At 35.9% G+C, this 24,286-nt stretch overlaps 1 protein-coding gene across 2 annotated transcripts in view; it reads left to right on the top strand.

Moving 5' to 3' along the window:
* AEBP2 (AE binding protein 2) overlaps positions 1 to 17,504 on the top strand; it is a 43,138-nt gene extending 25,634 nt beyond the window's left edge. Inside the window, exons 4-9 of one of the 2 annotated variants that reach the window (XM_085049210.1) lie at positions 3,473 to 3,659; positions 8,591 to 8,715; positions 11,389 to 11,456; positions 13,679 to 13,792; positions 14,044 to 14,110; positions 15,406 to 17,504. In XM_085049210.1, coding sequence (XP_084905336.1) covers positions 3,473 to 3,659; positions 8,591 to 8,715; positions 11,389 to 11,456; positions 13,679 to 13,792; positions 14,044 to 14,098 — 549 coding nt within the window. In that variant the 3' untranslated portion in view covers positions 14,099 to 14,110; positions 15,406 to 17,504. The remainder of the gene's footprint in view (positions 1 to 3,472; positions 3,660 to 8,590; positions 8,716 to 11,388; positions 11,457 to 13,678; positions 13,793 to 14,043; positions 14,111 to 15,405) is intronic. The other variant, XM_085049211.1, reaches the window with a different exon arrangement.
* The last annotated feature ends 6,782 nt before the right edge of the window (positions 17,505 to 24,286 follow it).

The raw sequence follows: 24,286 nt of genomic DNA, 5'->3' as shown, positions 1-24,286 counted from the left end.
AATAAGAAAGTTTATTCAGATGTCTAAACTATTACTGTTAGATTTACTAGAAAAAATAACATATTGAATAACCCAAATAGGAGATTTGGTTATTTTGAATTTTGAACAAAAACCTGTATTGCTAGATATTTTACATCCTGTTGTTAAAGTCACTGGTCATTACTGCCCATTAATAATGGTGGGTATGGGTACACTGGAGAAATTAAACGTCTTACATGTTTACTTACTTTCTCTTGAAGTAACATATCCACCAATCCGGACCCAATCTGTTGTATTTCAAATTGAATGCAAAACTGAGATTTAGGTTTTGGGGGAAAAATGAAAAGATTGGTTTAAAGTTGTTCATAATAGTTGAGTTTGATTTGTTAGAAGCCCTCTAGAGCTATATAATTATCTGGTGGGAAGCTGATTTGGTGTGACTTACAATCCAGAGATCCTGACGTGACAGCCTGAACTGCTCCTCTATCTTTGGAGAGAAGAGACTTTACCCATTAGTAACGGATTGCTGGATATATTATTTTAGAGAAAAAAAAGAACAAACAGGTAAGATTTTTTCATTCTCCTCTTCTACTGTTTCCTCTCTACTACAAAGGCATTCTTTGTCATCTTTGCTCTGTCAGCTGTTGATTATTTGAATAACATGATCAGGTAGTCTCAAAGTACACAAAATCGGAATAATTTCTGCACGTATTTTGTACTGTGGCTGTAGACTATTAATACACTCCCTGGAAAAAGACAATTTCTAGTTGCAAGTTGCAGATATTGGGGATCTAAAGATGTTGGTGTGGGCATTTTGAAAGTAAAACTTGAGTAGAGGAAGAAAAGTTAGTGGCAGCTTTTTTTAGATAATCCATGTAGAATACCTGTGATTGTTTTCTCTGTACATGACAAGAAAAAAGTTAAGTGAGTCAACCGGCAGTTTGTCATAAAACAGTATTTCCCAACTGACAAGAAATACAGTTATGTTTTGAAAAGTTTTAGAAAAGTGCCTGACTCAAAGTTTGTGGTTTTTTCCAGAAGGTATGGCCTTTTGGATACCATATTTGAACTGGAATATGGTAATGCAAGCACTGTACCAAGGCTTTTGCTTACTTTTGACCTCTAGCAGGCATTGGTAAAACTAAAATTTTTTCGGTGTGGCTGAATTTCAGGATATGGGCTTTTTTTGGAGCTAATTTTCTTTTTCTGACAGTGTTTTTATGATCAGAAAGTGCTAGAATCTGAAGTCAGGAGCACACAGTGAAAGTTAATCCTAAATTTAGATTTTGTGGCTTAGTTTCATGAAGCTGCTTTTATGGGCAAGACAGCTAATTCAAGGACAAAAAAAAGGGAGAGCAAAAAATTGTTTCATGCACACATGCATTATACATGTATCTGTTGATTGTGAGTTAAATCATCTTTAATATAAATAAGTGGTTTGGGTTCAAGGTCAGGTTGGATGGGGCTTAACAATCTAATTTAATAGATGCTAGCCTTACCCCCAGTAGGGGGCTTGGAGCTGAATGACTTTTAAAGGACTCTTCCAACCCCAACCATCCTGTGATTCTGTAAGTGTAAATTTTAATGTTCAGTATTAATTTAAAGTAATGAAAATTCTGTTGGAGTTACCATAGTGTAAATGAGATCAGCATCCAGAATGTGTTGAGATTCAAAGGTGTGCTGGGATTTCTTCCATTGTAAGTCACTACAGTATAAGTAGACAATATTGCTGTTGTTTGAACATGGGAAATTATAGGGCAAGGTCAAAAGGTGTGGAGGAGATTTGGGTAGAAATCTTCACCATTCTTAAGATGCTTATTAGTGGAGGCGATAGGGAGGAGCAAATACAATGTCAAGGTTCCTCAAGCTTTTTGTCAAGGAATTGTATCTTTTGAGTTAGCTCAGTACTTAGAAAACTTTCCCTAACTCCCTCTAAGAATTCTTCCCTTGAAAAAACCACAGCAAACACACACAAAAAAAAAAGTGAGAAACATCCTTTCATTTTTTGCCTTTTACTGTCTTGAAATCCTTACATATTTTTAGTCCTATAGCTATTGAGGACAGCACAGTTTTTTCTCTTTGTGGACATGGTATTTTACTACTGATCATGGAAAACCATTTGCTAAGTCTGAGGCAGAAGTATACTGTTCAGTTCTGCAGCCACTGTTGGAAAACAGCACAGTTGGGTTTTAGGGGCAAAAAGTGGGATGTGGAGTTCTGAAGCTATTTTCTTGTCTTCTAATCAAATGTGCAGGCTTGAGACAGGTTACTATAAGCTTGGAAATTCATCCTTAGCCTTCAGAGATGACTTGGTACCATGTACATATTTGCAGCATTCCTTATTCCCAAACTCCTGTTGGAGCTACCTCATTATTTTGCTGAGAAGGGGAGTGTTAGGAAGAGATGCAGGTGAAAGAGATGAAAAACTGGGGAAGGAAAGGAAGGAGCCAAACAGATGCGGAAAGAGGGGAACTTTCCAGTGGTTTAGAATGGTGATAGGTTTTTTGCTACTGGCTGATCCATTCATCTGCCGTAGTACTATTATCTGGACAAGAAGAAAAATCAATCATATGGATACACAACTAATTGCAGCTGGTGATGAAATGCATATCCTAAAATCACTTTTCTATTACCCTTGTAAGCTCAGAGCACAATAGGAAAAGTTTGTGCCTTCCTCTCCAACGGTATTATTTAAATACTTATTTTGCAAATGAAATAATTGTAAATATGAACCAGATACTTACAAAAATACCGGTAATTGTAGCCAGTACAATCTTAGTTGCTGCTACCATTCAGTTTGTGTGTTTCTGCTTGATTATTGTTGGATCTTCTTTTTCTGTGGAGAGAGGACATTTCCTTTAAATGATAGCTTCCTTAAATGCTCATGAAGTAATAGTAGCATGCCAAAATGAATGTATAAATAATTGCTACTACAACATTACTGAAATTTGGTTTAGACAGAACTGTTTATTGATTTTTTTTTTAATAGCATTTACAAAGATAATTAAGCTGTTTCAAATTTAATGGGGGTAAAGATTTTACTTTTGCCTCCTCACAAGAAAGGAGGATGATAGAGAATGTTACTGTTACCAAATACAGAACATTGGAGAGTTGTTGAGAAACAGTAAGAGTGCAGTACTTTGAAAGGCAAGGGAACGTTGGCCTATGAAGAGGAAAGTTCTTCAGAAGCCTCTGTTTTCTGTGGTAAGTTTGCCAGTGCATTGTTTGAGATTAGTTTTATGCTATACAATGTAAAATGTAGTATGGCATAGAGAAAATATTATATAGTGAAATAATTATCAAGAGTTAAAAACTTGAGGCAAATTTATTGCAGAATATGTTTCTGTTTTTCTTTTAAGAATTGCATGGTTATTAAGAATTTGGTTTTGCTTTAGTGTGTTGGAAGTTGAGCCAGAAAAGTCAAACCAAGATCTCTGAAGCTCCTGTTCCGTACAGCCACTGACAGAGTTGTTCTGGTTTTTTTTCTCGCAAGTGTGTAGTTGGTGGCTGCAATGCCAGCTTTGCATCTCAGGGAGGACTTGCCCGTCATGTGCCCACACACTTCAGCCAGCAGAACTCTTCAAAAGTTGCCAGCCAGCCAAAGGCCAAAGAGGAATCTCCATCTAAAGCTGGAATGAATAAAAGAAGAAAATTGAAGAACAAGAGACGACGATCACTACGTAAGTGTTTTGCAGAAGTAGAAGTTCTTGAAAGGTTTGTGTTAGATCGAAAGTTCCTCCTCACTGTGGTGGTTTCTCTGCATATTTGAATCTGTTAGGGTTGGCATTCCTTGTGATGGGAAGAAAACAATTCCAGATTGTGTTCTTTTTTAGGGTAAATCTCTGTGTGTTGAGGAGAAAAGATCAGTTTCCTGTGAGCAACAATTGGAGCTGCGAGTTGAAAGAAGCTTTCATTTCAGAGTTGCTTTTTGTTTACTGACTGTGTTACTGGTGGAAAGTGTTCTGTTTAGTGCTGATGAGATCTGAAGTTGAGACAGAGATTGCAGATGCATATAAATTAGAGATAAATGCATGTTATATAAGCTCTTTTTTGAGCACAACATTTCATTGTGTTCATGACAGTTTTATGAACATAACCAAGATCTAATTTTGGGCAGAATTAACTTGCTGTGTTCTTTTAATCTGTCTCCACATAGTTAATGTTCATTAGTTTTTATGAACCAATGTGCCAAGAGGTGTCATTTGTCATTTAAAGTGAGAACTGTTTCCTCTAGCAAGAAATAATCACTTACCCAGTACCTCTCTAGTCCATTTGGATCTGGCAGTTCGCTTCCTGAGTTGTCTTAGCATTAGACTAATAAAATGTCAAATTTCTGTAGAGATTCTGATCTACAGGAGTAGTTAAGAAAGATTAGGCAATTGTTAAAATATTTCGCTTTCTTATTATAATTGCTTTGGATGCAACTCTCCAGTACCAAACTGATCATTTGCTAGTTTTAAAGTGTTACTGTAACACCTGCATTTTAGAGGCATGTAAATATATATTTACATATTTTTCTGCTGATATGTCAACAGCTGAAGAAAAAACTTCATGAATTTTTACTTGTGGTGTAAAGTCTTTCTTACAGTATTGGAGAGTAGCACAAGATACCTTTTTTTATGAACCACTGGACCAGTGAAAGCTCATACTGTCCGCAGTCTTATTTCTCCAGAACTCTTCTGTGGCAGAGCACTTAACTGTGTCCATCTTTCTCTTCCTGTGGAGAAATACAGTTGCTAGTTATTCAAATGGTACTGTAGCAATGGATCCACATACTAGTGGTCTTAAATGATTACTCTTTATCACATGATTGTGATTTATTCTTTATATCTCACCTGTGTTTTATGGAACTTTATGGAAATTTGTGGAGCAGTGGGCATGTTTCTGCCTTGAATGCAGACAGGTGTATCCTGGGAAGTTACAATATCTGCTGGCATTCTGAAAAGTTTCTTGAGCCACTGGGTCTGCCTGTGTATTCTTAAAATATATATGAGCAAATTGTATTGTGAAACACATCTTAAAAGTAGAGATTTCAAGAGTTCCTCTAATTTTGGTTCAAAATTTAAAGAAATTAGAAAACTGTTTCTGTCCTTTTCAGAATTTGATTTTCAAAGAGCTTTCTCTTTTACTCAAGGAATCTCTGTAAATGAGAAGGTTTAAGAAGGGAAGGCTGATCAGTGGGGGATTATGGGCTCACTTTGTGGTATCTTTTTGCATCTTAGATGTAATGAGAGAGACACCTTGAGATTATTGCAGGTTCCTAAAGGATTATCATGATTTGTTGACTGTTACTCAAAATATGGATGTCCAAGACTGGTCACCTCAAAGTTTTCAGAGGTTCCTTAGTTGCATCTTAGCTTGCTTCTCCATATTGGTTTTGTTAATTGGCTGATTTAATGCATCTTAATACATTTTCACACCCCACTATATTAAGAAAGAGTTTTTCAGGCTGGATTTTCATTAGTAATTGATATGATATGATATACATTATAAGGTATAATATAATATAACTTAAAAATTTCAAATCAGAGCTTCATAATTAAAACTTCAAATCACGTGCTAAGGTGTTCTAGTTGTAGTTAGAATTTGCTGCAGAATTTATGAATGAATTTATGGCAAAAAATGTAAGTAATAAATATTGTGGAAATGTTAAGGACCAGACTAGAGTATTTGAATGGTCTGCTGTCTTGATCAAGTGTTGCACAGGAAGAAAAATGACAGCTGCTTGAGCAATTTCTTATCTTCTTGTCTCTTGAGACAAATGCAATGCTGGCTGTAGACTTCTGCCTTAAGGCAGAAATCTTCTCTGACTGAGTTGGGAACTGACTACTGTAATGTATTTCTCCAGAGGGTATGTGACCCAGAAATGTATCCAAAGTTGATGGCATTTTCTGAAAATGCTAGCTATTGGCAGCTTTCCTTTCAAACTTGGTGTGGATTATTGTTGAGGAAGTGAACCTGACAAAGGGCTGATACAATTTTGCATGTCTTTCTGTTTCTTAGCTTAGTTAAAGAATCAAGTGTGCAAGTTTGTATGCTTTGTCTTTATAGGACGAATCCGGGAAGGCAAAGACCCTTATCTAAAAAGGCAAAATGCTACAATTAACAGCATGAAGTATTTTCAGTCTGGAGTATATAAAGATAAGAACCTGGATGTATATTTAGGTATTTTTAAGTGCCCAAAAGGAGAGGTGTTTAACAGATGTACCAGGTTCTCTGCAAGTAGCGTTGTAAGGACTCAATGACATGGATATAAAATAAAATGGCATTTGATAGTGGACAATCTGTTTAAATCACTTGCTGGTAATAATTTAGCAAAATCTGGCAGTTTTGCACCACAAAACTGTTGTTAGCTTGTTCTTTCTACCTCATGGTTTTGTTAGACTCTGGCCTTTTTTTAAAGGTGTAAGTTGTTTACTAAATATTTATTGACAATCCATGGCCAGTATATGCTGTTACTGAAGCATCATCATGTATAAATTCTTAATAGTTTAAGTACAGCAAATCTATACATTTGCTTCCTCCGTTTTATATCTGAAGGTTAACACCCTTCTGTGAGAGAATGCATAATGTAAAAGGAGACTTTACTGTGGCTATATGTGATGAGAATACAATTGTCTATCTCAATATAGAGAGAATTTTTGCTGTTGCTTAATTGGTTTTTTAACATCTTGCCATTTTAAAGTGTTTTACGTTTCTTTTGTCCTGTGTATAAACAGTGCGTGTATTTGTGCGTCCAGAAATCAGCACTTTTATGATAAAAGCATGTTTTGCTGGTGACATTTGTGGAGCTATAGATATCTTACTTGTCTTAGAAATTTTGATGTAGAATACTTCAGGATGAGTCGGCGGCTTGCCTTCTCTTCTGGATAGCCTTTTACATGTTCCCTCATTCCCGTCTTGGCATTTAGAATGAGGCATATTGAAAGTTTGTATCTCTAGAATGGGTTATAGTGTTGCTATTCTGAAGCTACCTTGAAGAACAGAATATTGTCACCTGCTTTTCCATTGCAAAGATGACACTGTAGCTAGTAGCAAGCATGGTAATCGAGTTCACAGGAGGAGTAGAAGAGAGATAAGGAATGGAATGGAATTCCATTCTCTTCATGGAATTTCTTCCATGGAATTTACAGTAAGACTGTTAGGAAGGGTTTGGATTTTCATTTGGTAGGTTACTGGTATGTTGATGTTTATTTAAGTAATTGATTATACTTGGAAGTTGTATTATTAAGCAGGAAGGGAGATACTTAACGTCATTTTCAGAGTAAAGGTGCATAGAAAATACAACACTGACACTTAGTAAAGAGTAAATAAAATTATTCATATGCTTTTGAAAAATGGTGCCCTTCTGAGTTTGCTGAATGTTTTCCACTGTAAATCCTGGAGAAATTGCTGTCTGAAACCAAAAGCAAAAATTTGGGTTTGGTTTTTTTTTCCCCCCTTCTTTCCACCCTCCCTCCTTTCTTCCCTCATAGTTATTTATCAAATATTTATATGCTTGCATCACTGATTACCTGCAGCATGAGCTGTGGTCCTACATTGCCACTTAGAGCGAGAAAACATTGCAGTGAGATGATTGCCTAATTGGCAGTATCCAACTGAGATGGAGCAGGGACAGAACAGAATGTACAGATGAATGCTTACCAACAGTCAGTCCCAGGAGTGCAGCAAATGCTAGCTTTAAGTGTAATTTGTAGTTCAATTTGAAATAATGGATAGAGGAATATAGAAGCTGTTTTAAAGGAAGACAGCAGGACTTTAAATTGCTGTTTGTGCAGATTTCAGGGTAATACATAATTAATAATGTAACACCAATTCCTATTCTTAGTTTTAGTTTCAGTGTGTTATTTAATAAATTACTGTTCTCAAGTAAGTCTTGAAAATGTGAGTATTTTCTTTCACACTTTATTTGCTAGTGTAATATTATTACGGTTTTATATGTCATATTTTAAATTTTTGGTGTGAAGTATTTCTAATACCATGTAAATGTCTTCCTAGTAGCAATTTTTTTTAGTTTAAGTAATTTTAGTGTAGAATTGATGGACCTTCTTTTACAGTCTAAATCAAAATTCAATAATCTTTTCACTGTTCAAGAAACACTTAACTATAAAAGTCCTTTTCTAAAAGGAAAAGGCCTTTATTATTGCCAGCTGTTTTTAGACTGGTTGTAAAATCTCAGATGTATGTTAGTTGTGCTTTACTCATTACAAATTGATGTGTAATACATGATACAGTTGGTGCTTCTTGGCTAGAAAATGTTTGTGAATAGTCAAAGAACCTGGAATGATAACTTGTACATAGAAATGTGTAATAGTGTGGAGTTTTTCACCTGACTATTTAGCATTATCTAAACTTCAATGAGTGAATGTAGTTACATTTTTTGGAAATAGTTGTTTCACCCACAGGGAGTGTGTTTTGACCAAACTTGAATTCTGTTCCTCTTGGAGTAATTTCTCCCTTTCAATGAAATTAATGTTTGCAGCTCTCTGACAAGGTAGTGCTACTGACATATAATGATAAATGATTTAATAATGACACTTCAGACCTATTTACATGCTTGAGTGTGTTTGAATGTGTTGAACATTAAGGATTTCTTTTCCTTTTTTTCCAGCAAGACCTCATGACTTCTTTGATGCACAAACACTAGATGCTATAAGACATCGGGCCATCTGCTTTAATCTCTCAGCACATATAGAAAGTTTAGGAAAAGGCCACAGTGTTGTATTTCATAGTACTGTGAGTATATATATTATGCATTGTTTGCTTACCTGTGTGTCTGAAAAATCTCATCCTTCAGAAAGATTTCTGTTTTCATCTTACTGCTGTAGGCATTTAATCAGAAATAAGTAATGGTGGCTATTTTCTGTTGTTGAGTTGTCCACTGCTCTTAGTAAATTAACTTTTAAGAAGTATTGGTGGTAGTTGTTCTAGCTCACAAATTGAATGGACTGCAACATTTCCTGTCTGATCCATTTGAGGAATATCTAACAGCGGCTTTGTGTTGTAGAAAAAATTGTTTCTACCTTGTAAATAAGAATGCAGTTCAGATGGCATTGCCATAGTCAGGAGTGACAGTGCTAATTTATCACAAGAAATATTTTGGGTGTATAATTGAATATTTAAAGATGCTGATCTGAAATGTGTGTTTATTCCCTTTCTTTTTTTCAGTTTAAAAGATACAATCTGAATAAATGTATTCCTGTCCCCATTTTTTTCTTTTAATAAACTTCCCAGCAAAATATCAGTGAATTGCTAGAATGAAGCAAGAGCCACGTGGGGAGCTTGTGTTTGGATAAAAAAGACATCAGTATTAATTTAGAAGAGTTCAAAGCAGAGATAAAGTACTGAATTGGGATATAAGGATCAGAAGTCATAAAAGTTGTATAACCTCAAGTTTTCTTAAACATAATGCATGATAAGGGCATGTAAAAGGTGGAGACTTGGCTGAAAAAAGGAAGTAAGAGATGGGACAAAATGAGGAGGGGTGGTTTTAAATTGGTAGTATGGTCCAAACAAGTAATGTTGACTGACATGTCTACAGCTACAGCTTAATCTTAGTGAGTCAAACTTTTGAACTATCGGTCTCTTTCCAAAAAGAAAAGATGATTTTGTAAGCATGAAGCTTATTTCATCTTGTTCTACAAGACTGATGATTGTTACAAATATCTGTGGCCTGTATTGGAAATGTTTTCCAAGTGATTTCTGCTGAACTTTATGTGCATTGAGCACTGGCTGCAAATGCAGATTTGCAGGTGGTTTAGCTGTTACGGTACTTAAATCTTGTTCTAGTTTTCCTGGCCAGCATGGATTTTACAGCACTCTGAGAAAAGCAGATTCTCTTCCAATTCACAGCTTGCTTTAATCTGAAAGGTTATCCAGGCACTCTACTCGGTTGTGGAAGCACAGCTCTAGCTATAGGAATAATTCATAAGAAGATGGAATTAGAGATAGGAAACTGCTCTAAAACTGCTTCAAATTAACTTGAAGGAAGTGGTGAAAATCCTTTTAGCTCATCCATGCATGCATCACTTGAGATGGTAGGAGGCTGACTGGATCTGAAGTTGCTTAGACCTCAGTTGTGGGAGAGGTTGTACCAGTCGGAGAGCTGCTCTAGGATTCCAGCCCTGTGCTGCACTTTGCTGCTGTGTTTTGGTGTGCTGGTTTGTTGGGCATCAGCTTTGGTGATGAGACTCAGCCTAAAATCAGCTTTAAAAAGAAAAAGTAGGCTAGGAGCAGTTTTGTGGACGTGCACTGTTAAACTGAGGTAATGATACCTTAGATGGAAACTCTGATTTTGCATCACTTAGAAGCGTTAGGATGTGGGATTTGAGTGGTGAGTGGCTAAACGGCATAATAAGTTGATGACATCCACCTTCAGGTGAAGAAAAAATACGTAATTATCAGAGGCGTTAATTTGAAAGGTGAATAATAGGAAGAGGAAATTGCCTTACTGTCTAAAACCAGACATAAATTATTTGGCTTTATTGTTTTATCCAGCAGTAGAATAATGTCAGCACAATGCAGTATCTGTCAGAACAGATATTCTAATATACAGAATTTCTGCGCAGTCACTAGATACCTTTCATGTCCTCTGAAAAGGCACATCCTTTCATTTATATATACTCTTTCTTTAAAGACATTATTTTCTTTGTAGATATGGAGAGATTTAGAATGCAGTCATTAATAAAACCCTTTGGAAGAAAAGTGTTTGCCATCCAGAATACACCTTTGACTTGATTATGATTTTTTTCCTCCTTGCTTGTTTTAGTTGGAATCAATTTCTTTGTACTTTAATTCTCTGAATTGTTAGATGGAAACAGCAAAGCATTTCTAGTTAAGCTAAGGAGCAGATATTACTCTGTTAAAAAACGTGACTCACAGGTCACCTGTCATTCCACCCCCAACCTTTGAAATGGCTTGAATTAATTTTCTAAAATATTTGAACACTAAACTGTTCTCTGGTTTTAGCTTTTTTTGGTATTTTAGTTCAGTGGGTACATGTATTTTAACTAGGTACATTGTTTTGATATATTGAAACTTTGTAAGACTGTAGAATACAGTGAGATGCCTAGCAGTTTACAGTGTGAAATTGTTTTCTTTTTCCAGAAGAGGTCAGCAAAACTCCATTTCTGATTTGAGACAACTTTCATGCACTTTAAATTTTCATTTTGTTTCTGGGACAGTGCATGAAATGTAGAGAGTATAGTAAGAATATTTCCAAATAGAGCTGTATTGAGCATAAATATTTGGGTTGAATTGTATTTTTCACTTAAAAACCTAAGTGGATTTAACTTGTTTGCAAGAGTGTAACAGTTTGCTTTCTATGAATGTCTAGTGTGACATGAACAACAGCTTTTGAGCAAAAAATCTGGAATTTGGTTTTAATTATGATTAATGTAATTATTATAGGTAATAGCTAAAAGAAAAGAAGATTCTGGCAAAATAAAACTCTTGCTTCATTGGACACCAGAGGACATGTGAGTATATTGCTAGTGATGTGTTTTAAATGGGGAAGGATTTACAGTGGCTTCAGTGAACTGTTACTAAATTATTTTGTGCCTTTGAATATTTGAGTTAATGTTTTAAAAATGCTTTTCAAAAGGTAATGTAGAAGTTTAAAAATTAAAAACCAATGAGTTTATTGATTTTTGCTTTAACTTTCAAGTCTTTGGGCTCTAATACTAGTTCAGGTAAATTTGCATCTGTATTTTTAATGTATTTTGTCAAAAGGTTCAATTCCTCTTGAGAGACAAAAGCTAAAGTATTCTTATAAAATAATGCACTTTTTGGATTCCTTTTAGGATAGATGATAGTACTGTATGTAACAGCATTCTGAAATTATTCTGTTTAAAATGTTCGAGATAAAGACAGTTAATTGCAATTCAAGATAAGCATTAAGAAGTATGTAACACTGGGAACATGAAAAATAAATAAAAGAGTAGTCTTTTTTTTAATGTAGAGTTGAATGAGTTTGTTGCTCATGAAGATGAATTCATTATTAGAATCTCTGCATGGGAGAAGACAGGTTGTTCAGTAAAGTTAAGACATTCCCAATGGAATGGTGATTTGCTTGGTCAGGTCAGAGGAATGTGTGTTCTAGGGCTGTTCATTGCATCTTGGTTGGGTAGGACAGAGTATGTTTTATATGCACTGAATGATGTAGTTTTGAATTACTGGGTATTCAGAAGATTGAATTTGATCTTGATTACTCCTTTTAGCAGAGCAAATGCCAAGGTACCCTGGCACATACCATCAGTCTGTTTTATCCTGTCAGGGTACTCACACTTCAGAAAGTGGAATGTAGTCATGGGGATTCCTGTCCACTCCACTGAGCTGTCCATCAGCCTTCCAGATGGAGCTGGGAGTAATGATTTAACTTCTTCTACTCTGAGTCCTCTTGAGAAACTGTTAGGAGTTCTCCAGGTTACCTGTGTGTTGAGGGCTTTTTTTCAGGAAAGGTAAATACTAGTCTTAAACTAATTTCTTACACAAGAGGGAAATAACTTTTAGTGGGTTGTATGTGTGTGGGTGTTCTGTTGGTTTTGGTTGTTTTTTTTCCTTAGGAGAAGGAATTTATTTTTGGTGCCAGTAAATCAGCTTACTGAGTTGTTGTCTTGGCAAGTGAAAAGTTTCCTTTTTTGCTGTTTGCATCTTGAGCTTATAATTTCTACTGCAAATGTCTTCCCAATTGGTTGCCCAAAAACTGATTTTTGTCTCTATTTAAAAAAAAATCGGTGATGTTTTTCCACCTTTCACGATCCATAAGCTTTAGTGGATGATGTATGGTTTGCCTCCTGGGTTGTTCTCCCTCCCCCTGTTTTTTCCGGTTTTTTCTTCCACCTTCATCTGAAAAGTTGCATTAGAAAAATGCGCTTTCCTGCTAGTTAGAAGTTTTTGGTTTCATTTCATTTTTTTAATAGCTTACCCAAAAAATTGAATTTGATTTGCAGCTAACATTCATACAGAGTGAAATCTGCAAAATATCGATTCAGTGAAATAACATGCGGAGGTCTGTAAAATTGCATTTAGCTTTGATCAGAGAAAGCGGTTTTACATTTCATTTTAAGTGTTGGATTTCTGATTTTGAAATCTGTTTCAAAGGGTTCTATACCTTAATTACAATGTAAACTCTTGCCCCAGCCTGAAGTTAGTCTTTGGCTTCTAGAACATGTAGAAAATTTTAAAAACCCCACCAAAAACCCAAAGGAGAAGATAATCAAACAATTAACTTCAGCAAAGTTGGAGCATTTTGCCATTGAAACCTTTGAGCTTGGAGCAAGAAGATTACTGTAACTCAAAGCTCAGTGCCTGCAATATATTCTGTCTTTTAATTAAACAGAATCAAAGAATTTTATACCCACTAAATGAAGGTGTTTTCAAAGATTTGGTTGTATTTTCTGTTACCCATTTTCGCATTACATTGTTACAAGGGAGAATGTAGTTCCATTATCATTGTACACTTGGAATATACTTCTGGAATAATCTACATTCTGTTAAGGATCTTTTTCAAACTGAGAACTTGAAAAACTTTGAAGTATAATGTGTAAAGATTTGCTGCCTTTCTTCATTTCAGTGAAGATACTTTTTAACCAGGGAAATATGAAAATTGCTTCATATATACTAGTTTACCACATAATTTTATGGTCAGAAAAACAGTTGATATTTTTTGAATCTTTTTATTTTATTTATTTATTCATAGTCTGCCTGATGTGTGGGTAAATGAAAGTGAGCGACATCAATTAAAAACTAAAGTAGTTCATTTATCAAAACTACCAAAAGATACTGCCTTGCTTCTGGACCCAAACATTTACAGGTAACATCTTCATTTTGAAACTTTCTTTATTTGAATGTAATCTTAAGCCTCACTTAACTTTTTGACGTTGGAAAATCAGGACTGCTAATGTATTATACACCAGGAGGCTTGGTACTGTAAACGTCCAGGAGTTAAGTTCTGAGGTCTTAAGTTATTTCAGAATTACTTCTTGAACTAAACTCTAGTTACTGAGAAACGGGGAATGTGTGTATTTACCAAGTGTATTTTACTTTTTTGTGCTTGGTGTACAGAAATTCTAGTAAAGGAGGTACATACAGTGGAATCCTGAAAGATCACTTCTGTTAAGATCACATACTGGTTTGTATACCAATTTTTTTAAAGTCCAAATTTATCTTTCCATATTATTTTCAGCTGTAATACATGCAGTATTACCTTGAAATTTGTACTTGTATTCAAGTACTGTTATTTTTTTAATTCAAGATTCTTTATAGGGGGACAAAAGGGAACAATCCATGTTACTTGTCTTTAAGATACTTTCACATTTCTGTTTTTAGGCCCTCAGATTGGCTTCTAATCCATCTGGTTTCTAATAATTTCCTGATTCTCCCCCCACCCCCCTTATTACTGCTCTCCCATGATTATCAGTACTCACAGTTCTGTGTGTACAGATTTTAAAGGTAATCTGAAATGCTTAATTCATTCTTAAAATTTGAACATCCATAGAGACATATTCATGTGATTATATTAGAAATCCATGAAAATGGGTTGTGGAAAGAAAGTTTATCATAACAGAAGTTCAGTGTTCCGATGTTTCTTCCTTAACATGCAGTGACCAAGAGTCTCAAGGAGTAAATTAAACACTAATCTCAGGTCTTTCAATGCAATAAGCCTTTCAGTTCACCTTTAATATTCAGTGTATTTAACTAATCAAATTAATGAAAACTTGCTTTACAATATGAAAACAAATCCTACTGTATTTGCTATCTTTGTTAAGTGTAAGTATTTCAAATACTTACCTGAGTCTAGGAATCATTGATGTTAATGGTAAAACCACAAAAATGTTATGAAAAAATCAGATTGTGTGTTTTAAAACTGCTTAACACAGTGACTGTTTCATAATCTAATTAAGGTGTTAATAATTTTATATTGGTTATTTTGCCAAACTTGATAGATTAGTTTGCTTTGAAAAGAGAAAAATAACCTTTTAAAATAAAAATTTATTGATCTCTGTGATTAAGTCCTTGGAGAAAAATTAGCAAACCTTTCTATCTCTCCCAAATAAAATTAAGGCACCCACATGTAATGTTGTACTTGATTTTTAGCAGTATGGATCAGTCTGTGATTGAACTGAGCTTTTGGGAACAGCTGAGGGAGCTTAGTGATACAAATTTGAAGACCAAAACTGTGCAAGAGGGAAAGGTGGTTAAAGAAATTCAGTGACAGATGTTACTGTCACACTAAAATGTCATGGTTTAATAGAAACTTTGAAATAATTATCTAAAATGTACACTTTTATGGGATCATCTGAAACGGCTCTTGGTTTTAATCAAGTGAAAGTAGGTTTTGTGTAGTCATGATTTCATAGTATATTCAGCTGACTGCTGTATACATCACAGGGTCTTAATGTAAAGCTGTGCTATCTTCTTTTACAGAACAATGCCCCAGAAGAGGTTGAAGAGGTAAAACCCAAGCAAGCGGGGACATCTGCAGTCTTAGTCACTGACAATGGATTTAGAAATAAAGTTGCACATTAGACAAAACCCATCTTTTTTTTTTTTTCTTTTTTTTTTTTTTTGTTAGATAAATATTTATGCTTAGTGTAAACATTCTGTGAATGAAGTTGATGCTTCAGTGGAATATATTAATATATTACTGTATATCCACATTTTCATGGAATGGTACAGTGGGAGACTGAGCAAACACTCTTCTGGCAACTTAGTGGAACAACTAAAAGGCTTTGCATGCTTGCTTCTTTAAGCTGCTTTTTTCTTTAGTGAATACAGTAGTCTATATTTGATGAAAATAAAAAGTAACCATCACCATTTACTCACAATTCCCAGGAGAACTGTTAACAAGCTATTAGGCTTCCTGTCAACGTTAACTAAATATAACACATGCCAGACAATAGAATGGCTACCAAGGGATCGTCCTGTTGCCCTTTGAGTATGGTGGATAGTAATCATTCGTCATTTGTAATCTTGTGTCCTTTTGCAGATCCCTAAACTATGTTGGATTATGATGTTGAAACAAATGTTGATGGAATGCTTGTCTTTTCCAGTCAACTCTGAATACATATAGTACGGTCTTAAGATGTTAAGAGTGTTGCAGTCTGTCTGACCCCCTTTGCAGGATTAGTGTAGTGTGTTAATCAGGTCTGCTTTGATGTGATCCGTATCAATGGGCGGGTTTGGAAAAACCTCGACGTAAGCAGTCAGTGTTACTAGTGATTTATTTTGGTTTTTTGACCCTCTAGGATCCCCATTCACTTGTAAAGTATACTTTATTTGGCCTAATGTTTTCTAGATGTAAAGAAAATGGTATTTTTAAAAAAAAGTAATCTAGAAAATCAATCCTTTATGCACCAAAGTTGGCTTTGAAAAGGAAAGTAAAATCATTTTCTTGCTTAATAAGCAAGAAGCCGTGGATTTTTTTTAACTGACAAATAGAGATGCGTCTAACCTGTTAGTCTTTGTATGGAGACAAAAATGTTGCATATAGATAATAGGACATTGCTTGTAAATATTTCAGCAGATTTGTAATATATTTTTATATTATGAAATGTACTGTAGATGTTTTTCTAGAGGCATGAAAGTTAAAATGTATATATTACGGTAGAAATAATATTGAAGGATATTGTAATTCACTAGTGCTGCCAGAAGAATTGTTTAAAAAAAAGCACCTTCCTTAACAGTAAAAATCTTTCTTTTACATACCTAAGGGACTATATACTACTGTTAGTACCTGTTGTAAGAACAAAAATACATTGAACATCCTTCCCAGAAATCTTAGAGGGATGAATAGTACCCATAATTAATTCATGGCGCTCCTTTCTAATAGTGAACACAGAATTAGTTTTTTCCTTACTGTTGGAAGGAACTAAAATGTAAAATTTGTATGGATATAAGCAGTCAAACTGCAGAGTTAGTCCTCCTTATTGGGGAGGAATTTACTACAGTGAAACTAATAACCAGCAGTTTTTACACTAAATTTTTATTAAATAGATTAAGACTTAAAGTAACCCTTTGGTTGCAGAAGTGAGCATATCCTAATGTAATACAAATGCATTCTGCATTGGTACTGACACGAGTCTTGCTTAGCTCCAGTGGGTTAAAAATGTTACTTATATACACAAAAAAAAATAATCTTATCAATGATATGAAGTGCAGATTTAAAGCACCACTAATATAAGATGTTCTGGAATGGTTGTTTAATAAGGGTATTATTCATAAAATCTGTAGTGATGTGACTTTATTTTTGGAAAAAAATGCAGTGTTTTGGTTTTTTATTTTTTTTTGCTTGAGCACTTCACTTACTGCTTTTTCTGTACCTATAAAGTAATCCATAATCTTTGTTTCTTTTTTTAAATTTGTTATAAAATTGCCAAATAGAAGTGTTTCAGATATAGTTTGTATTTGTATTTTTTTAATTTTATTGCTTCATGAGTTTCTTGTAAGTCATTTATAATTGACAGATGATTGTAGACTTTGCCTGAGTATTTTTTCTAATAAAACAAAGCAAACAAACCTCATAAGCTTCAAAATTGTAAGATTTCAATTAAGTTTTTCTAGAAAAATATAAAAATGACACTATTTCCTCTGTAAGTTGTAAGACACACCTTTACAGAATGGGGAATTCATGGATTCAAGTCATGTGGTGTTCATGTAAAATGTGACTTTTCCTGGGTTTGAGAGAACTATTATCTGGTGTTCTCATGGTACAGTTTCTGCTTTGGAAGGAAAAATCAGTTTAAATAACAAACATCTGTGAAGAAATGGATACATTGGAGTTAATTAAACTTCCATAATAGTCAAAAGGTAAGTGGACTTCTGGCTGGTTTTTACCTTGAAGTTATCAAAGTGAATTGCTCAAACTATTTATGCTTGAAAGTTATTTGTATTCTACAAATTTTGGAATGACTCAGTGGTGTTTTCTTTTGAATGACAGTCCTGTGTCTCTAAAGCTCCGCTGCAGTTTTTGTGTGTGTCCCTGGGCAGATTTCACTTCTCTTGGAATACCAGGTGCATGGAACTGGCACAGTTTGCTGGGAGGCATTTATCACTTTGCTCTGAAAATAATCTTATTCTTACTCTTGGAAGGTATTTATGAAATAATTGGCCTCTCCCCTTTAAAGTAATCCCATGTGCTTTGTTTTGGGATGTAACATTTAAAGGTTTCTCCCTGTCTTTCTCAAGAACTTTTTTTTAATACTAGGTTTTCCAAACATCTATGGATTGCATTCCCTCCCAGCTTGCATGTTTATTTTCTTTGTAGAGAAATGTCAGCTCCTTGAAAGTCACACTTTCCAGGAGTTGCAGTGCACACAAATACCTGTGTTCAAGATCACCAGTTCTTTTGGAATATGTTGGCTTGAATTTTATGGTTCTCTAAAATGGAATAACAAGATTTTTGAGTGAGGAATGGTGTTTTGGGATCGAAGACCAGCTCTGCCTTTTGCTTAAGTGGCTGGAAATTGTCATCTGGGAAAATGTGCTGGCATTTGGGCATAGCACACAGCTGATTGTTTGATACTAGATCTTACTCTATGTGCTAAAGCACCTTAATAACCTGTTTATTAAAGACTGCAGAAACAGATCAGTACTTTTCTAATACTTACTTTGCATATAATTTTCTCAAATTACTCTGGGTCTTTCAGATTTTGGCCAAATTGTGCAATAGGTTGCACTATATTTTTCTTCTGTAGTCCATTAACTAATTGTGTCAGTCATTTCAATTTGAATTGCACATTAATTCTGGACTAGTTTCATTTGGGAACAAACAGGTGAATTGTGTTCAAACATGAATTGTTTTTAATAATAGAAATTCAAGTTGTTGATTTCTGTTCCTTTTGGCTTCTTAGTACCATTTATGAATTAAATATTGCAGAAAACTTGTCTTATTTAATACTTCAGTCTGAAATGGGTGATTTATTCTCACTTAATGCTTTCTTGCCTTGACACTTTGAATTTGTGAATGAACCTATCCTAAGTATTTCTCTTGTCATATTAATGTATGACAAGTACAACAGAAGAAGAAAATCATATAATAGGAAAGTTGGCTTTTAAAAAAGCAGCTAAATCAATGGCTTTTTCCAGCTCTTGGTGTTGACTTGTTCCAGACAAAGAATACTCTGGCAAACTCTGTTGCATCAACTGTTAATAAAAATTCTGTATTATGTTTTGGGGGAGTGGGGAGATAAGCACCACCTGCACTATTGTTTTGAGCAACACAAAATCCCTGTATTACAACCTTAAAGTAGTTTAAATTGGAGTTTCTGAAATTATTTAAAAATAGATACCAATTCTGGTATATAGTAGCCTACTGTCCTTTTGAGGGGTGATGGCATAATTGGGAGTTACCTGTTGTTACTCAGAAGGTTCTGGTGCTGAGCTGTCCTGTTGGAGCTCATGGAGTGGCTCAGCTCAGTAGTCAATGTTATCTTGGATCCAGACTTGGAATGGGAGGGAAGGAGGAGATGGTTCTTGTGAGTTTGGTGGCTTTTGAAAGGTTGAGAGTTAATAATACTGTGCTCAGGTCCAGACTGGAAGGAATTGTGATCTAGAGATCTGTTCTAAGGCTCTGTCCTTCATTTTTTAATTTTCTGTTTTCCCATATGTTAAGGCTAAAAGGAAAGCAATGTTCTGGTCTAGCCTGTTGTTTTGGTCCAGTGCTGTTTTGCTGTCAGCTATGCATGCAGTTTCTCATTTTCCTCTTCTCTCCCACATACATACCATGCACTTATCTCTAACTCTTTATCTAGAGAAGAGTTAAAATCAAGATGTGTGTGATGTCATAATGTAATTTACAGCAGAGTAAGGAAATGTAGTTCTAAGAGTAAAGAGAATAAAATCTAGTTGATCATGTACAAAAAGTGGGCTGTTGGTTGTCAGCCAGTTATGGATAAATTCAACTCCTGCAGTTGTTTGTGAAGATTAATACGCTGTGATTGATGCTACATTATTTGTTTTTCCTAATTCTAAAACTGTCCCTTTGAACTTGTGTAAATCCTCCTTAGTAGTAAAGTAGCAAATACTAAGTAATATGATAAATCTGTTTATTTCATCCCAAATGAGAGATAATTGCTGATAACATCCCCTTGGCTTGGCTTGTGTACAGGAGATTTGAGTACTGTCTGTTGGATGCTGCTCAAAAGAATTGTCAAATTTTAATATCCTTTTGACTTGTTTTTTTGCCTGTTGGTAGCCTCAGTGGAGGATGAGAGATCCCCACATGAAATTACTGTGAAGAACTGCCTCTGATTTGAGACAGTCAGTAGCCCTTTTTACTAACCCTGGGGAGCTAGGGTGAGACTTTGAGAAAAAGATAAATTTGGAGACTCCTAGAAATTACCGAAGCACATCCCCTTTGGTCAGCTGGGTCAGCTGCCTGATTCTGTCGTGGGCAAGTCTTTGACATAATGTAAGCTCTGCTCAGCAAAAAGTAAAAGATCAGTGTGATACCAGCCCATTTGTCACCCTAAATTGAAAACAGCACTGTACCAACTACAAGGAAGAAAATTAACTCCATCCCAACCGAAACCAGGACATGGGACCAGAAATTTAATTCTCCTGTCCAGACTGAGATCTCTTTTTTCACAATGTCATTGCTCAGTCATGTTTTTTGGCTTGTTTCATCCACATCATGTCTAAGCTCATGTGGCTAAGTGGCGTTTGCACAGACATACGGAGTCTGACCAATGCCTCATTGGCTTTAGGAGGGCATTGTTACGGATATTTGACTTGTCTACCTCCATTCAAATCTGTTGTCTGAAACCCACGTTACGAAATCAGGGGGAATGGAACATGATGTTGCTCATGATTCATTTAAGCCCAAATGCTCAACATGAGCCACTTAAATGTGTCTAGGCACTGAAATATATGTTTGGATTTACAAAATTCCAAGGCCAAAAAATTAGTAAATGTGTTGTTTTGGGAGCAAAGCCTTGGAATGTGAGATTAAAGACTGCCCTTAAGCAATAAAGACATTTTAAACAGTTTTAATTTTAAACGCTTTGCTGCTTTCACCTTCTAATGAATATGAGGGAGGGGCTTGGGTCCTGCTTGCATTTTTCTTTCTTCGTATCATTAAATATTCTCTCTCAGAGCAGGGAAAATAAGTCAGTTTCACTTAAAACTGTTTATTGCAGAGCAGATGTGTGCATACAGCAACTGTGGCTGAAAGCCCAAGTATTAAGATAGCAGTTGCCTGCAGCTGGATTCTTTCTTTTCAAACAAGTGAGGAGGTAGGAAAACAGAACAGGATGTCAGGAGACAGCTTGCTGACAGTGAGCGAATTCATGTGTAATTACTCAAAATTTTCCTCTGCCTCTCTGCTTGGAGCCAAAATATGGTGGTGCTGCCTTTTCACTGTGCTGTGCAGTCATCCATTAATTGAGTGTCCTCACTGCCCAGACACCTGTGCTGCCTCATTCAAGTCACATTTGATGGGGTTCTATGGCCTTAAGAAAGGAGGATCAGAAATCTGAAGAGTTTCTAATAATCCTGTCTTCAGTTGTGCTCATCTGCTCATCATTAGTTTTGTTGTAGCTGTTCCCTCTGCAGTTGAGAGTTTGCCATTGCTTTGGAGACTGGAGATTTATGTTACAGTCAGAGCTCAGAGTGTGCAAAGTCTTTTGTAAGTCTTTTGTAGTAGTAGCTAAAATATTTATTAATTTTAATCTTAGAAGGTATTTCATCATTTAGTAACTATTACATGCATTCCAGTGGGAGCAGATTTCAGCAGTAGAGGATTTGAAGTTATTTTAAGCTATAAGACAGTAAATACCAAGTAAATATCAAGACATGCAGCCACACACTGCAGTTTACAGAAAGTACAAATGATGTTCCTGTCCCACCCCACTGTTCCCTAGGTGCTCAGATCCCACACGGCACAGTACATTTTCACTGTGTGTGTTTTAGGATCAAATTTAATTTCACAGGAGTCTGTAACCAAAAGGTGGCAGCAGCCTAATGCACTACACTATGCAGAAATCAATATATCATGTGGTACTGAGATTGCTGAAGGTGTTAAGGCTGCTTTTCTAAACCAGCCTTCTTGTGTGCAGTTTGGTTTGTTGATACAGGATGCAGTTGTGTATTAACTACAGCTTTCCTGCTTGGTCTGTGTCTCTCAGATATTGCAGAGGAGAAGAGAAACTGCCTTTTAATAAAACTGCCTCATAAGACTGAAAATGCTTGAAAGAAATATTTTATTACCCGAGTACTGAAAAGGTTGAACGGTATGACATTTTGCAAAATATGGCTGGGTAATTGTAGTGCTTGGGCACTTTCTTTCCTAATTACCTTTTCTTTGCCAGTGATGCCCAAGAGGGCACTTTTGACCCCTTGATCCCTTTCTTAAAGGGGTATGACAGAAAGTATGTTGATGGAATTCTGTAGTTTTTGTCCAAGTAGGTTGCATATCAAATGTAATTGTTTAGGTAATCAGGTTATTGGTGTTTGGGTTCCCCCTCCCCGAAATAAAAAATTGGGCAATTTCAGTATGAACTAAAAACAGATCCAAAACAAACAACTTCTGTGTTCCTGCAAGTTGCAGAGCTTTTCAGATTTTTATCCACTTCAGGAGATGAAAAATGCTGCTGGAATCAGAACCATGGTTTCTTCTGTATCTGAGTAGTGCTTTCACAGGAAAATGAATTTTTTTTCCTGTAATATGGGTAACCATGTACAAGGGAGGATTAAAGCAAACTCCCTAAACTCACCATGGCAGCTGCCCCTAGAGTTGTTCAGTAGTATTTGTAGAACTTCTCTGAAGAAATATCTTTGTCCAAAAAGTGGTGTTAGTTGGTTTGCTTTCTGCTGTATTCAGTGGTGTGAGGTCTCTAATGGCTTTTAATGCCCCCAACTTTTCTGTGCATCTGCTGTTTTGTAGCAATGACTTTATCCTTCAGTAAATGGGAGGTGGTGGGATGTGGTTCTGTTCCCAGTAAGAAAGGGAATTGATTTGCATCACTGCCTGAGTGGTGCAGAATAATGCAGTGAACACAGAGCTGTTGACATGCCTAGGGAAGTGGATGAGTTGCCGTCCCTGGAATTGTTCAAAAAACGTGGATGTGACACTTGGGGACATGGTGAACAAGGCATTGCTGCGTTAACAGTTGGATCTTAGAGATCTTTTCCAGCCCTAACTATTCCATGATCCTGTGATGTGCAGTGTCTTGCTTATGCTTAAAGCCTGAAATTCAAGCTGATGCTTCAAAAACTCTTGCGTGGCTACGTGAGGAGAGACACAGCAGTGGGCAAGCTGTGCCCTACACCCAACTCAGGAACTGCAGACCCTGAGCCTTCTCTCATCCAAACCCTCTGGTTGGTGCTCTCATTCCATCATTCAGCAGTTGCCTGGTCAGTTTCTCACCACCTTCTCTGTGGCTTTCTAGGCATTCCAGTAATGTCATTGCCAAGTTTCTCGTGAACTCATGGTTACAGTCTTGGGCTCTTTGCAGTTTCAGGTACAGATCAGTACACTGTGTGCACTTGGGTCATACTTGCCAGTTTCTAGACAACAGCGAAGGCTAAAAACGTGAGATTAATGGCAGATAAGTCTGATACAAAGGCTCAGGCTCAATCTAAGCTTAAATCTCACTATTGCTGTGGAAAGCACTTACAAGAAGGTGTTAGGAGGGAGGTTTCTTACACAGTCTCTTTTCTCTGCTTGCAGGTCCAGTTCTTGATTTGATGGGGAATGAACATGTGTTTGGGAGGGCTGGGCAAACATCTCAGCTATGTAAGAATTTTCTGAGCCAAATTCAGTGTTGTTGTTCAACTCAGAAGTCATCCAAAATGGGTGCAAAACACTACCAAAGCAGAAGTATAGGATTTATTTACTTGTTCTACCATGACGTGAAAGGCAAGGGATGATTATGAACCTAGAGACAATAATGGGATTAGGGGAGACAAGTCACTGTTGAAAATTGGATTGAGATGGTTTGGGGGATTTTTTTTCCAGTGATTTAATTTTTTTTCTTTTTTGGTCACATTTGTGCAAAATAGTTGTTTTCTAATGATCCATGTGGTTTTGAGGGTTGTTTTCCTGTTAGCAAGGTGCTCATCAGAAGTTGCAGAAGAAATTAGATTGTCTCTTGTATGTAATCTAGGCTGCAAGTTGATTTTTAATTTGTCTACAAACTGTCTAATCAACATCTTTGTTTAAGTGGAAGGTACATTTACTCTCCATTTGGTTTTCTTCCCTGCCGCCAATAGCAGTGGCATCACCAAATAATGTGTAGGTTTTTAGTTTTATAACTTGGGTAGCAATTTTGGGTTCATTCCTGAAGTGCCTTCTGAATGCTGAGTGACA

This window comes from Lichenostomus cassidix, chromosome 1Aa (genome assembly GCF_008360975.1).
Source record: "Lichenostomus cassidix isolate B80296 chromosome 1Aa, HeHo_3.0, whole genome shotgun sequence".
NCBI lineage: Eukaryota > Metazoa > Chordata > Aves > Passeriformes > Meliphagidae > Lichenostomus > Lichenostomus cassidix.
The sequence above is the reverse complement of the archived record's forward strand: the minus strand, read 5'-3'. Positions and strand labels throughout refer to the sequence as shown.